The sequence below is a fragment of the Dreissena polymorpha genome, chromosome 4 (assembly GCF_020536995.1).
Source record: "Dreissena polymorpha isolate Duluth1 chromosome 4, UMN_Dpol_1.0, whole genome shotgun sequence".
NCBI lineage: Eukaryota > Metazoa > Mollusca > Bivalvia > Myida > Dreissenidae > Dreissena > Dreissena polymorpha.
This window is the reverse complement of record NC_068358.1, coordinates 132,130,063-132,147,021: the sequence shown is the minus strand read 5'-3', so window position 1 is coordinate 132,147,021 and position 16,959 is coordinate 132,130,063. Positions and strand designations below refer to the sequence as shown.

General features: G+C 34.8%; 1 protein-coding gene across 1 annotated transcript in view; it reads right to left on the bottom strand.

The window, feature by feature from the left end:
* The window catches only part of LOC127878793 (coiled-coil domain-containing protein 18-like), a 109,219-nt gene that overhangs the window by 69,124 nt on the left and 23,136 nt on the right, over positions 1-16,959 (bottom strand). The window contains exons 3-4 of the mRNA XM_052425322.1: positions 14,030-14,130; positions 7,524-7,592 (exon numbers count right to left, since the gene is read on the bottom strand). Coding sequence (XP_052281282.1) covers positions 7,524-7,592; positions 14,030-14,130 — 170 coding nt within the window. The remainder of the gene's footprint in view (positions 1-7,523; positions 7,593-14,029; positions 14,131-16,959) is intronic.

The following is a 16,959-nucleotide window of genomic DNA, read 5'->3' as shown; positions in this document are numbered from 1 at the left end:
TGGACCATTTTCGAACTCGTCCGAGAAATCAATAAAACCAATGTTTTGACCAACTTTCATGATGATTGGGCAAAAATTGTGACTTCTAGAGTGTTTACAAGGTTTCTTTATAGCCAAATAAGGAAAACTGCCCCCCCACTGGCGGCCATATTTTTCAACGGACCGAAACCACTTTTGAACATAACCAACATATCATTAAGACAAACATTTTGACACAGTTACATGAAGATTGGGCATGAAATGTGACTTCTACAGTGTTTACAAGTTTTTTCTTTTTTTTGACCTAGTGACCTAGTTTTTGACCCGGCACGACCCAGTTTCGAACTCAACCGAGATTTCATTGGGAAGAAGCTTCTGACCAAGTTTCATGAAGATCGGACAATAAATGTGGCCTCTAGAGTGTTTACGAACAAATGTGGACGGACAGACAGACGACGGACAAAGACCGGTCACAAAAGCTCACCTGAGCAATCAGGTGAGCTAAAAAGAAGACTATAAACAGTTACTGTTCTTGATCACTGTATTTTTCCTTAAACTTATCTATTCATTTTACAGTGAATACTTCAGTGTTCAAATTAAAATATTATTGTAAAATTAGATAAAGGGCGATATTAAAATTTGAAAAGCTAAAATATTTACTATGAAATTAAATTAAATATAATTTAAAATTATAAGTAAATAAAATATAAATAAAACAAGAGGGCCATGATTGCCCTGAATCGCTCACCTGACTAACCTTGCTTCATGAACTTAAATTTTATTAGACCCATATACAATCCCAAGCCAAATTTCATTAATTAATACATTCTGACAAAATTTCATTAAGACGTGATGAAAACTGTGACCTCTTTCATCTACACAATGTTTTACTAGAATTGGCCCGGTGACCTAATTTTTGACCCCAGATGACCCATATACGATCCAAAATCAGATATTATCAAGATAAACATTCTGACCATATTTCATTAAGATCATATGAAAACTATGACCTCTATTGTCTTCACAAAGTTTTTCTATGATTTGACCTAGTGACCTAGTTTTTGACCCCAGATGACCCTAATACAATCCCAACCCAGATTTCTTCAAGATAAACATTCTGACCAAATTTCATAAAGATTGGATGAAAAATGTGACCTCTATTGTCTACACAAGGTTTTTCTATTATTTGACCTAGTGACCTAGTTTTTGACCCCAGATGACCCAAATACAATCCCAACCCAGATTTCATCAAAATAAACATTCTGACTAAATTTCATATAGATTGATGAAAAATGTGACCTCTACTGTCTACACAAACAAATTGTTGACGGACACATGAACGCACGCACATACGGACGCTGGACATCACCCGGTCACATAAACTCACCATGTCACTTCGTGACAGGTGAGCTAAAAAATAAAAAAAATAAAATAAAGGGAGATCATTCAAAAACTACGGCCGAAAGAGTTATGGTTTATGTTCACTGCACTTCTTCTAGCTGCCATCTGTTCATATTTCTAGTTTCAAGTAAATCCCTTCAGTAGATTTAGAGTTACGCTCCGAAAAAAGATTAATTTGAAATTAAATAAAGGGAGATAATTCAAAAACTATGGTAGATAGAGTAATGGTTCTTAGTCACTGCACTTCTCCTATTGCCATCTGTTTGTATTTCAAGTTTCAAGTAAATCCATTCAGTGGATTAAGAGTTATGCTCCGGACAAAAAATTAAATTTGAAATTAAAAAAAGGGAGATAATTCAAAAACTAAGGTAGATAGAGTTATGGTTCTTAGTCACTGCACTTTTCCTACTTGCCATCTGTTTATATTTCAAGTTTTAAGTAAATCCCATCAGTAGATTTAGAGTAATGCTTCAGACAAAAATTTACTTTGAAATTAAATAAAGGGAGATAATTCAAAACATAAGGTAGATAGAGTTATGATTCTTAGTCACTGCACTTCTCCTACTTGCCATCTGTTTATATTTCAATTTTCAAGTAAATCCCTTCAGTAGATTTATTCTCCAGACAAAAATTTACTTTTAAATTATATAAAGGGAGATAATTCAAAAACTAAGGTAGATAGAGATATGGTTTTTGGTCACTGCACTTCTCCTAAATGCTATCTGTTTATATTCTAAGTTTAAAGTAAATCCATTGAATAGATTTGGAGTTATGCTCTGGACAAAGCTTCGGATGGAAGGACGGAAAGACGGACGCACAAACAAGCAGACGGACGGTGACTATTACTATATCCCCTTCCGTATTTTGATAATAAACAATATGACTCTCTTAGCCTGGATTTACCCCATGGGTATCATATGGTCAAATTATTTTTTTAATGTTGCATAGCAAATATGAAAACTATAGTCTTTGTAGCTTGAGATAATAAAGTTATATAAAAAAAATATATACTTAACAAGACAGTAATTATGGCTCTAAAGGGTTTACCAGAGATGAAGGTTCCAAAAATGTCAACGATTTGACCTGGTGAACTTGCATTTCACTTTATGAGACCCAGTTTCAAAGCAACATGGCATTATTCCCGTTCATGCATAAATGGACATAAATCACGCATAATTATTAAAATTCACCTATTAATAAATAGCTTTATGCACATGTGCGCTAACATCAAAAAGTGTAATAGACAGTTGTAAAAACTCCAAAAATCCCAGTTTCTATTTAGACGAAAATTCAGATTGTATAAAATAATATGTTAGCCTAGAAACACTATACCTGCATACAGTCTGGTATGTGGATTTGAATAGGTCGAATTTGATTGATTTATGTAACTAGTGTATCACTTATGAAGATAAAAGGTATGTATTTATTGTAAGCACACACCAGCAAAATTTCACAGTAATGGGTACATCCATCTTCAAATAAAAAGTGTAATGTAAATATGATAGACATTCAGGTCCATTTTAATAAGGGCACAAATGAGGCATTCAGAATGTTGAAAATGGTTTTTCTTAGACAAATCTACCCTTACCAAATTATTAAAAAAAACAATTCTTACAAAGTTTCATCAAAACTTGACCATAAAGGCCATTCCAAAGTCTTAACAAGCTTTATGTAAGATTTGATTGGGTTCTTTATCCAGATTCAAAGGAGGCCAAGATATTTTCCTAATTATCATTTTGGCCAGTTTCCTCAAGACTGAAACATAATTGTTTCTTTGGTTTTTAATTGTACTTGACACTCATTTGAACTTAACCAGATTTTGTGAAGACAGTATGACAAGTTTCATTCAGATTGAGCTAGAATTGTTGCATCTACATGGGTCACTAGCTTCAGGTTGTTGGCAAATGATGCACACTGGATTATCACCGACTTAAATCGATGACAATAGCTCACCTTGAGCACTTCATGCCCAGGTGAGATAACAAGAACACCCCGGAGCATGTAAGTATTTAACCCAATTGCCTATTGGCAGAAGTTATTTTACAATACAATATAATTCTGATGATCATGGGTAAAATCCCAGCTCCAGATCATAACTTGTTTGGGGATTGGTAACGTATTCCTTTTTAAAGCCATTCTCCCCCTTGCTAGTATTACATATGGTGTTGTTAGTTACTTGCATAAGTATGTGCACTTTACAAGTACACTGTCTAACCCAGGAAAGTGTGAGTTGGTAAACTGACAATGATATGACTAAAACAGTGTTGAAAACTGTGAACAGTCCGACAAACAAAAACAAGAGGCCCATGAGGGTCTGAATCGCTCTACTGCTATAAACACTGTGCAAGTTTGAAAAGAATAAGATGGAAACTGTGTACTTAATCGTGCAAACAGGGAGAATTTTCTCAAACTCAAGGGGAGATTATTGTGTACTTATTTCTCCGATACTGCTCATATTCAATAGGGTTCAAGTCCTCATTGATATAAAGATACTGAGCAAATTTGGAAATAATTGGATGAAAACTGTGGAATTAATAGGGGAGATAATCCTGGACTTATAACTCCGATATTGCTCATTTTCAATAGGGTTTGACTCATCATTCAGATAAAGACACCGTGCAAGTTGGGAAATAATTGGATGAAAACTGTGGACTTTATTGCGTAAACAAGCCTTATTTCATAATTTTCTCAAATTCAAGGGGAGATAATTCTGGACTTTTTACTCTGATGTAACCCATTTTCAATACGGTTCGTGTCCTCATTAATATAAAGACACTGAACAAGTTTGAAAAGAATCGGATGAAAACTGTGCACTTTATCGCGTAAACAAGAAAAAGTCTAACGCACGCACGGACACACGCACAGACAGACTAAGCGGCGACTATATGCTCCCCCTAAAAAAGAATTGCACTATAGGTACAGTTTATAGAAAATTTCAAAGGGCCATAACTCTGTGACAAATCACCCGACGAGTACCGGCTGATAATATGCACATCTCCTCTTGGTAGTGAAGCTTTCCATAAAGTTTCATTGAATTCCAGTAATTAGTTGCTGAGAAATAGCCCGGACAAGAATTGCACTATATGTATAGTTAATGGAAAATTTTAAAGGGCCATAACTCTGTGAAAAATCATCCGACCACAACTGGCTGATAACATGCACATCTCCTTTTGGTAGTGAAGCTTCCCATAAAGTTTCTTTGAATTCCGGTCATTAGTTGCTGAGAAATAGCCCAGACAAGAATTGCACTATATGTACAGTTAATGGAAAATTTCAAAGGGCCATAACTCTGTGAACAAGAGCACCGCCTTGCGGGTGCAGACCGCTCATCTATTTTTCTTTTTAAAGGTGAAGGGACCTACCGTATTTCTTCGATTATAAGACGGGAAAATTTACCTCAGAATTTGATTAAAAAGTTGGGGACCTGTCTAATAAGAGCGTCCTAAAAATTATTTCAAAATTTTTCATAGATTTCTGAATGTAAATATTGATTTTAACAATCATAAGACAGCTGAAGATAATACCCTGTATATTTCGTGTACAAATTGTTTATTAAATACGTAAGTTCACCTTACCTCAATATATTTATATCCAAATATATAATGAAATATATAATTAACATGTGCATTTTATGATAAAAGACGAAAGAAACCCGCCATTTTGTGCATGGGCCAGGAGTGTGACAAAGGGAGACTACTGTACAAGATCCTCTAAATTACTTCCCTTTAATTAAACTATACTGATCTAGAACTCGTGTGTAATAATGAATCTGCAAACATGTACTGGCATATGTACTTTTATAAACTAAGTGATTGAAAATAAAATAAAAAAACTTAACAAGATTGTACATCCAGTTTCAACCATACTATATAAACAACTAGCGTTCCATATAGGTACATACCATCACATAAATGCCTTGCAATATGTTTAATCCTGATGCATTCCGACTTGAGATATTCGTTACATATTATATTATTATTGAACGCACTGTTAACCCGACTGCCTGAAGCAGTCAAAACACCCTTTATATAAAATTGCTATCACCTAATAGTCTGTATACACTACATGCTGACAATTGGTGTGTACTATTTCAAGGCAAGTCAATTATAACACAGTGCCAAATGTGTCACTCCCTGTGAAAGTGTAAATGGTTTCCTTTGTCGGCAGATAAAAAGCTGCTTAGAAAATTCCCCACGCTCAACACCTGTCAAAGTGGGACAATTTGAAACTGGTTCAGGGCAGTTTCTGTCTGTTTAAAGTTGGGTAGTGAATTTACGTAGTGTTCTGGAATGGTTGGATTACATAACTTGAAGGTATATCTGGCTTTGTTGAAAGAAAAAAATGGGAAATTTTTGACCCCATCTTATAAGAAGGCCGATGCAAAATACGGCAAAATTTACGCAAAAGAGGGGGCCCCGTCTTACAGTCAATCCATTTTATAATCGAAGAAATACGGTATCTAAATTTCAATCACAAAGGAGGGAGGGGTCGAGTGGAGAGGGGTGTATAGTGTGGGGGTGTGGTCATTTATTACATTATCTTCCATTATCTTTTTTTGGGGGGGGGGGGGGAGGGGGATTCTTGGACGGTATTTCAAAAATAAGATAATACAAATAAATATTTGTGTTTTTTAACCAAGTTTAAAAAAAAAAACTTTTTTTTTTTGGGGGGGGGGGGTGGGGGGTAAAGTGTGAGGGTGTGGTGGGGTCATTTATTGGATGATCTTAAAAAAAAACAACACAACAACATTGAAGGGGGGATTCGGGGGGGGAGGCGTTGGGGATGGTTTGGGGGGAGTCTATTGTGGTATGTCAGGTAAGAGTTGTTTTGTCAAAGTATCAATAAATCTAATCATAAATAAAGAAGTTATGGCAATTTTAGCAAAATTTAATAATTTGACCTTGAGAATCAAAGGTCATTCAAAGGTCAAGGTAAAATTCAACTTGCCAGGTACAGTACCCTCATGATAGCATGAAAGTATTTGAAGTTTGAAAGCAATAGCCTTGATACTTTAGAAGTAAAGTGGATCTAAACACAAATTTTAACCATATATTTAAAGTTACCAAGTCAAAAAAGGGCCATAATTCCTTAAAAATGACAACCAGAGTTATGCAACTTGTCCTTTACTGTCCCCTTATGATAGTTTGCGAGTGTTCCAAGTATGAAAGCAATATCTATGATACTTTAGGGGTAAAATGGACCAAAACACAAAACTTAACCAAATTTTTAATTTTCTAAGTATAAAGGGCCCATAATTCCGTCAAAATGCCAGTCAGAGTTACATAACTTTGCCTGCACAGTCCCCTTATGATAGTTAGTAAGTGTTGCAAGTATGAAAGCAATAGCTTTGATACTTTAGGAATAAAGTGGACCTAAACACAAAATTTAACCAAATTTTCAATTTTCTAAGTATAAAAAGGGCACATAATTCTGTCAAAATGCCAGTCAGAGTTACATAACTTTGCCTGCACAGTCCCCTTATGATAGTTAGTAAAAGTTACAAGTATGAAAGCAATAGCTTTGATACTTAAGGAATAAAATGGACCTAAACACAAAACTTAACCAAAATTGTCAATCTTCTAAGTATAAAAAGGGCACATAATTCTGTCAAAATGCACGCCAGAGTTATCTAACTTTGCCTGCCTAGTCCCCTCATGATAGTAAGTAAGTGTACCAAGTTTGAATGCAATAGCATTGATACTTTATGAGAAAAGTGGACCTAAACGCAAAACTTAACCGGACGCCGACGCCAAGGTGATGACAATAGCTCATAATTGTTTTTCAAAAAATAGATGAGCTAAAAATCAACCGACCAGAACCGGCTGATAATATGCACATCTCCTCTTGGTAGTGAAGCTTCCCATAAAGTTTAATTGAATTCCGGTCATTAATTGCTGAGAAATAGCCCGAACAAAAATTGTGCACGGACGGACGGACGAACACACGCACGGACAGACGAAGAGGCGACTATATGCTCCCCCCAAAATTTGTTTTGGGGGAGCATAAAAATACCATCCCAAAAGGCCATTATGTGTATATGAGCTTGAAACAGATAAATTAAGTAAAAGCAAAATTAAAGATCAATTGTGAATAATTACAAAGTCTTAGTAGTATCTTAGAAATTTTCTGATACATGTAATTACCCTTCTTTCCTCTTTGCACCTGGTGATCTAGTAAATTTTTGCCCAGCTGATGACGATATGTTGACTGGCCTGCAATAATTGAATATTTACAAGACACAAGTTATTAAGGAATACATATGTAGTCAAACTAAAGGGAACAATCATTGTCACTATAAAGGATATGTTCTCAGAGATATTTTTGAAACAATATGCTGAATTCAATAAAGGCATAGCTCCACTGGAAGCATTGTCAGTATTGATTAATTGGCCAATTGGAATGAGTCTTAGTCATAGGGGAGGCCAGTGTCAAAGTCAAAAAGAGACCAGGTGGTGTGGGTGTGATGATAGTGTTCAAAGACATCAGTCATTTAGGTATCAAAACTTAGTGGCAAATGATATTGATGTTAGAACAAATGCATCATTTTCGGTATAAGTCCAGAAGTAGGTAAACGTGATTGTCAAAATTAGATCAAATGATGATGAGGATGTTTTTAAATTGTTCAAAATAATCCTGCATTTAAGTAGGGGTAACAACGCTTTTTAGGAAGCATTTTTGATGTTCCACAAAATGTCTTATTTTGGGTTAACCTCATACGGAGAGACAGACAGATGTTATAACTGACAGGCCTATTGCTGCACTCTTTAAGGTAATTTTGTTGACATAACAATTAAGTTGAAATGAGGTGTATACTGAAATCATTAGATTCTCAGGCATAAAAAGCCATGGGAGTAAAAGGACATAAAGATCATGGAAAGCGCAATATAGGCAAAACACGCAAAACTGTTAACTTTGTAATTGTGATGTACAATGATGGTGCCAAAATAAACAAAACTGGATTTAATTATGAAGGTCTGAAAATAGAAAGGGAAATAAAGTGTGTAAAACGAAATCTACAGTAGATGTGCATCATATAATTTATTTGGACATACATGATTTACTGAATAACAGGTCACAATATATCGGATCAGGCTGAAGTCCATTGAATTTAATTCCATATTAATGACACCCAAAAAACAGAGACATACAAATCTACCAATCTCTCATTTATATTGTCAATTTAAGTCCTGTGTAAACAAGGGCTGTTTGTAAAACATGCATGCCCCCCATATGGGCTGTCAGTTGTAGTGGCAGCCATTGTATGAATATGTTTTTTGTCACTGTGACGTTGACCTTTGACCTAGTGACCTGAAAATCAATAGGGGTCATCTGCCAGTCATGATCAAGGTACCTATTAAGTTTCATGATCCTAGGCCTAATTATTCTTGAGTTATCATCAGGAAACCATTTTACTGTTTCGAGTCACTGTGACCTTGACCTTTGACCTAGTGACCTGAAAATCTATAGGGGTCATTTGCCAGTCATGATCAATGTACCTATGAAGTTTTATGATCCTAGGTGTAAGCATTCTTGAGTTATCATCCGGAAACCATTTTACTATTTCGAGTCACTGTGACCTTGACCTTTGACCTAGTGACCTTAAAATCTATAGGGGAAATCTGCCAGTCATTATCAATGTATCTATGAAGTTTCATGATCCTAGGCGTAAGCATTCTTGAGTTATCATCCGGAAACCATTTTACTATTTCGAGTCACTGTGACCTTGACCTTTGACCTAGTGACCTGAAAATCAATAGGGGTCATCTGCCAGTCATGATCAATGTACCTATGAAGTTTCATGATCCTAGGCCTAAGCATTCTTGAGTTATCATGCGGAAACCATTTTACCCTTCTCAATTTAAAACTCAATTTTTACCAAAACACACATTTAGCGCACTTAAAAGTGCGTTAATTCTGTGTTTTTTGGTAATATCTGTGTTTTCAGTGTTCAAAAGTGCATTTAAGTGCGCATTTTGTGCGTTTTTTCTTTCCAAGTGCGTTATTTAAGTTAAACAGTTTGTTTTTTGTGTGTTTTCTTCATCTGTAAGTGCGCTTTCGAGTGTAGATGTAAGCAGAATGTGTGTTTTTTATCTAAGAAGTGCGTCTTTTATCAAGGAAGTGCGTCTTTTATCTATGAAGTGTGTTTTAAGATTTACAGATGTGGGTTTTTTCTCTTTTAAGCACAAGTTAGTCTTTTATTTCATAAGTGCATTTTTATCATATGATCTGTTTTAAAAGGATTTATCTAAAAAGACACCTGTTTAACACACTTCTTAAAAAGTGCGTCTTTAACAACCGTTTTGTTGTACAGAAATTGAACAAGAAACAAAATTGTTGCAGGCTCTAACAATTTATTTGCATCAAATAAATAATTATAGACATATACCTCAGTAACCTGTTATAATATAAAGTGCAGTTTGAATTCAAAGCGGTTACTGGTTGTGCATATGAATCTTTTTAATGTTAACATACTTTATAATACAATTTCAATGCATATAACATTGCTTTCGTTTTAATCTCAAACATTTCTAAAAAAATCCACCTAAATCAGGCTGTGGGTAACTAATTAAAAATATTGAAAGTGTCAAAAATATTATGTGGGCTTGCCAGCATCAATTTTATTTCCTCAACATAAAAAAATGAGTATTTGAACTTTCTTATACTGATATTTATACCCCAATACAATTAATGTCTACCACATTGACTATTAACATACATTTTAAATGGCAATTAAAATAATATTGATAATATTATTATTATTTGCTTACGCCATTCAGCATGTTATATTAAAATATTCACAATTAAATATAGTATCCTAAGAGTGCTGTGTATTATTCAATAAATATTTTGGTGTTGAAGTGTGCCTAATTATCAGTGGATATTTCCCAGATTGAGTAATTGGCTGAGACAGTATGATATCAGATAAGAGATAAGCATCATAAACATTAATCCCTATCAGTGCTCCATCTAAGCCTAACAAAGGGGTGTTGATAGACTTTTGATTGGTTGAGGCACCATCTATTTGAAAACAAGCGACTTTTGATTGGTTAAAGGGCAGGAAGTTATTGAAAACAAGCTGGCTTCAGCCACTGACTTTGAGTTAAATTTTAGGTATAATTAAGCAACATTAAGACATATAATTCTAGAGTAAAATGTCTTGAAATACTTTCAGCATGAAGTATTGTGTGATGAAAACAATGTGTATTTACTACAATGTGTAAATCAACAATATGTTTGTAGCAAAGGAGATTCAAAGTGGGTGGTTAAAGTGATATGTTCTAGTCCAGCATCTGCCTGTATTTTTGGAATACTGAAGAACAGTCTGTTGTAACAGGTTTGTATTTTCAATTCTGCATCCCTTTTTTATTAAGTTTATTGAATTAATTATGATCATTATCATATTTATGTATTGTCACTGGAAAATGTAAATGGATGAGTAAATGTAATGCAATTTTAAGGAAAAACAACACCATTTGAATTATTATGGCTTTATTTTATGGTTATTGTCATCTTAAATGTTATTTATACCTATTTCTGGTCATTAATGAACAGATTTTCTCCCCCATATTAAATGAGAACTTTTATATTTTAAATTTAAAGGTTAAACCCCATGGTGAAATTTACATTGATCGGAAGATGCTTTGGAAAGAATGTGCATCATCGCCTGCCAAAAAAGGGAGCAAAAGGGAGACTACCTGATGTATTGACTTGAATACCAGGTTTTACCCTGCACAAGCTGGCCAACGTGAGGAGAACAGGAGTGGGAAAACCGCGCCCTGTCCTTGAACAAGAAAAGCTGGATTTGTTTAGAGGTAAAACTATACAGGGTACTGGTTATTGCATTTTAAAGGTGTCACACTTCTGACCAGTCCACACAGCCAAATGAGACCACGTATCTTGGTACATTTTCAAACAGTATTTTCTACCAAACGTATTTTCTTTTAATTCTTTATGAAAAGCGTTAAGTCACATGTGATCAGGGGATTAAAATTGCAAAAATTAACAACCGAAAACAACAAGCAAACAAACTAGTTTTGATTTAAATTTATAATTTTTATAGCAACGAGATTACCATAACAGCAATATTCAACACTTACATTATAAAATATCTTTCAGGACCTGATCTCAAATGAAATCATGCACGTGACGCGCCGCGCAAAGGCCATGACAGTATAATAGTTGCAAAGAAGTTTGACCCGCTGGTGGCAGACGTGGAGAGAAAGATGAGAGCCGCACTCCGCCGCCTCAAAGAAATGACAGGCCTTGATTGATTCTCATCTTTCCTATGTATATAGATGTTCCTGTGTATATACTGTGCATGTTATTATTAGTATGCTATTATTGTTTGTTTATTTATAATCTAATTATGTTAATATTTATTTCATCAAATTATCATTAATATTTAAATACTCATGTATGTTAACAAATGTTGGTGTACATTAAAGTATAAAATTGAATGATCTTGTAATTATTTAAAATATACAAATATATTTTTATATAATTATTGTTTTTTATTGTGTATCTGAATTAAAAAAAAATTTTAACAGCATATAATTGAATCAACTGTTAAGGTAAAAGATGCACCTTTAACGCACATGCATGCTTTTTTGTGAGTGGGTTTTTGAGTGCCATTCATGTGCGTAAATTGTGAGCTTTTATGTGGGTTAAAACTGCGCTTTTAACCAAGTTAAATGTGCTCTTTTTATAAGACAGTACCTATAAAAAGCGCACATTTAGCTCGCTTAAAGCACATTTTCAACCCACAGAAAAGCGCACATTTAACACACATGTGCGCTTTTATGTGGGTTATAACTGCGCTTTAAGCGAGCTAAATGTGCGCTTTTTATAGGTACTGACTTATAAAAAGTGCACGTTTAACCCACATAAAAGCGCACATTTTACACACATGTTTGTTTTTATGCTGGTTGAAACTGCGCTTTAAGCGAGTTAAATGTGCGCTTTTTTATGAAAAAGCGCACATTTAACTCGCTGAAAAGTGCAGTTTTAACCCACTTAAAAGCGCACATTTTACACACATACATGGCAGTCAAAAACGCACTTAAAAAAATGCACACATTTAACGCACTTAAAAGCGCACATTTACCCACATAAAGTGCACATTTCTTGTTTGTTTGTTTTCGTTAAAAAACTCACTTGGTAAGAAAAAGCGCACATAGAACGCAGTGCCAATACCGCCACGTTTAACACACTAAAAAACGTACTTAAAACGTACATTTCACACACTTTTTTGAGAAGGGTACTATTTCGAGTCACTGTGACCTTGAACTTTGACCCAGTGACCTGAAAATCAATAGGGGTCATCTGCCAGTCATGATCAATGTTCCTATGAAGTTTCATGATCCTAGGCCTAAGCGTTCTTGAGTTATCATCCGGAAACGATCTGGTGGACAGACCGACTGACATTCGCAAAATAATATACCCCCTCTTCTTCGAAGAGTGGCATAAAAAGACAACTGGGTTAAAATGGCCCTTGATCACTCACCTGTGTAAAGGGGCGTGGCCAGTTTTGACCCTAACAGCAGATTTTTGAAGTTATTTACTAGATGTCTATATAAATCTTGTGAACCCTCAAGTGTGCCCAGTTTTGAACCCAGGAGCATGATTTGAATCAACAAAAAAGAGATCCACTTAAATATGTGACAGGCCAAAATAACAAACCTCTTGCAGTTTCAGATATTTTTTAAAAGATCAATACAAATGTATATATAAATAAATATATATATATATATATATTTTAAGTTATTTATTATGTAAGTCTATTAAATTATGTGACCACAAGATGATATTACATACAAAGTATTAAAGCCATGACCCTTGTTGATTTAGAAAAGATTTACTTAGTTTTCATTTTTAAATTGTATTTTAAGCTCTGGTGACCTAAATATGGACTGGACAATTTGAACAACTTTGAAAAATGGTCATCCAATTATCATTCCTGTATTTATTTATTTTCAATTTGTCAAGGGGTTCAGGATGTGTCTTTTGAAGAAAACCTTAAAACACCACCTCACGCACTGATAGACGACAGCCATCACAGTACCCTTAAAGCTCCCTGTGAAAGCTATATTGTGCTAAGGTGAGATAAAAACACATTAAAAGATACAAGTTACAGTTAAGATTTTAAGATTGCAAAAGACACATTTATACTAGATTTTTTATTATTCACAAGAAAATTGCATACATTAGCCAGACTTAAATATTTCTACAGTATAAATTTCATTGAATAACTGTAGTAGAAACATTGATACACAAAAGACAACCATGACATTACTCAGATCCCAAGAAATGGGCAGGTAGTAAAGCACAAAATATTCAAGCTAAAAACCTAATGGCAGGAAAGAGGGCAAGACAAACATCATGATTAAGAATACACCCCATTTCAAATTTGTTGTTTTGTCAAAAAAAATTACTAAAAGTATAAGCAACAGCTTAGTTTAAACGTTGGCAACTCTGGTTGCCATTATTTGTTATTTCGTTCTTTCTTATTTTGATTATATTATTATAATCATTTTCTCTTCCTCTTCTTATTATCATCTCCTTCCCTTCTTCCTCCTTCCCCTCCTCTTCCTAATCATCATCATATATCAATAACATTAATATTTAACAGTTGAAAATTTATCATTCATACCTTGCCGAGTCCATTCTTTCTGTTACAAATCTCACGGTTTTAAGAAAGTTGCCGCCCTGTGGTGAATCGATAGCTGCAATGACGTCTGGCGGGGATTTTCCCTTTAAAGAAAGGTTAAACATCAATTAGATTTTTTTCACAAAAGTGACACCCACACCCACACAGAATTGTTGCAATCATGGCAGCAACGCCTATGACTACCAGTAAGTTCAACAGTACATAACTAAAGAATTAATGGGTCACACATCTAAATTTCATAATGATAAAATATTTCTTGAATAGGAGTTTAAGTTAAAAACTTTAATCACATGAGACACACACAGAAGCTAGCTCCACACACATAAACTTTTCAAATGGCATATAACTTAAAAATAAGTGCATCACTGCCGAAGATTGTGCGTTGCACATCTAAACTTAAATACACTAGGTTGAAAAATGTGGAAGATGTTCCCTTCTCCAAATTATAATATGTTATGCAGGCAGACCCACAGGCAGTCCGGCACACTGTGTCAGAGAAATTGTGCCTTTATCGGGTTCAAATTCATGTAGGAAGGCAATTTTCTTTAGTTTTAGAAGCCCTAAGGTAATGTAATTGTCGTTGTGGATCAAACTTGATCTGAATTGTTCTGGGTTAATGGGGTCAAAAACTAGATCACCAATAAAATCTTATAGAACCTTGCTATCATCAATTTTAATCCTATTTAACACTCTAGAAATTGTCACTGAGGCAACATTACAAGTCATAGTATGTAGCAAGTGTTAATAATAATGTTCAGGGGCGTACCTAGGCATACGGCAGTACGCCCGTGCGTATACTGTGAAACCATTATTATTCGTCAGACATTAATTTTCGTCTTTTTCGTCCTTCGACCGATGGACGAATTTAAGATCCTAACGAACAATCATGTCCCATATTTGAAACAAATAAGACTGAATTACCGTAGGCATGAGGAATTTTAAATCCAGTGTAATCCACGCATATACTGCGCACACTCGCAAAATGCGAATAAAAAAGATTGCAAGATAAGTTATAAGCCACTAGTATTTTTTGCAAGTAAAGAAATAGTGAAAAAAAAAAGAGTTATATTGCTAAATGCGTTCGACGGCGTGAACGCTAAACTATAGGTCAATTTTTTTAACATCCGAATACCCATATGCGGAAGCGCGCACCTTGTTTGTAGACTGGTATACTTATAGTACAGATACCCGGATGGTATTGATACAAAGAACATGAAACAGTCGACTATTCACACTCAAGTTAAATCCGGTTTTGACACAAAGGGGTGTACATTATACAGTGTACTGACACCTGACATTTCCTGTAAAACGCGAATGCAATAAGGCTGTATCAAATGCGTCGACTTAGTTTAGGTATAATAGTGTTGATTAGCGCTAATTGTTAACAACTTTATTACCCATTGTGTGTATTGTGATTTTCAGGGGTGTTGCAGATTATACAGCCAACACGCGGCGAATCCGGATAAAAGACAATACTATTAAAATATGACGATGTGTGATCAACACCTGACTGAAATATATTCTGCGCTTTTATTACAAATTAATAAAGAACATATTGATTTGTGTTTGGTTGTCCGTGATTGTAATGGAAAAAGACTAATTGGCAATTGGCTTCGTTGTTTAAAACACTTGTTAACAGTTATTCAGTCCCACCTATCCGCTAATCATAACAAAGAACTTGTCAATGACATTAAATAATAAGGGACAGTTACTATCACCTGAAATAACAGACTTGTTAATTGGCATATGCCAAACAAGGCCCACCTCCTGCAAGTGTCACCCCTCTTTCCCCAGCACGATTTTTCGCAACCGCGTATTACATGTATTACAAACATTACAAACAAATCGGACGCTTTTTTTCAAAACCAGAAATGGACGAATTTAAGTGCTGACAAAATAGTCATTTTTGTAAAAAGGACGAAATTTCGTGCTGACGAAAATTAATGGTTTCACAGTAATTCAGTTTCAAACTTAAAACAATAAAAACTCTTAAAATTCGAAAAATGCAATAAAAAGTGACAGCTAAGGGGGGTTAGGGGTGTAATTATGTAAACAAGCAAACAAGACGTCCACTTTTAGAAAATAACATTGGGTACAAAACACAACGCAGCCTTAACTCCAAACATACAAAGTCTTTTTTCACTGATGAGGGGTAGTTATCACTGTGTAGACTTTACTCGTTCCACAACTGTGTTGTCGCCCTTCATTTTTTGGAAACAAATAATCTGACACGGGTACCAGATAATGTTTACATGGCGCAAATTTTCAGAGTGTCAGCGAACGCTCTGTTTTATCCAGATTTTTTTAGAAATAGCGTCAGCGAAACATGTTAATTAGATGATACTCAGAAGCTAGCTCTTTTGACAGATAAGTGGGAAAATTTTCACAGCTTTACATTTCCCTTTAGGTAAGTTGATGTATAGATGTATGAGTTAAATAAAATTTTATTATGCTCGCTCAAGACTCAGCGAGCATGCTGTTGTTCCATTCAAAGAGTGTTAATTTCTTTTACAGTTTTATTAAAAACAAATATAATTTTCTGTTTACCAAAAACCCCAATTAAAATCAGTTTCAGCAGAAAATAATTACAGACTTAGTTTTTGGCGCCACGTCGCACCAGGTTTGATGACTCGTCTAAACAAATACACACGTCGTGGGCGTGGCACTACATTTTTACAGAGTCGCAACAAAAACACGGACATGGAAAGGTTTCATGGAAAACAAGCTAAATCCTTTACTTTTTTAAGAGGAAGAAATTGAGGAATAAAATTGCCAAATGTCCTGAAAGATAACAACAAAACGCTCCTGCAATGAAATTCAACATTTTCTGGGGGAGGAATCAAACATTTCTTCACATTTACATGTACATACCCATTCACTCGCAGTCATAGGCTTCTTGATTTAAAGCTTTG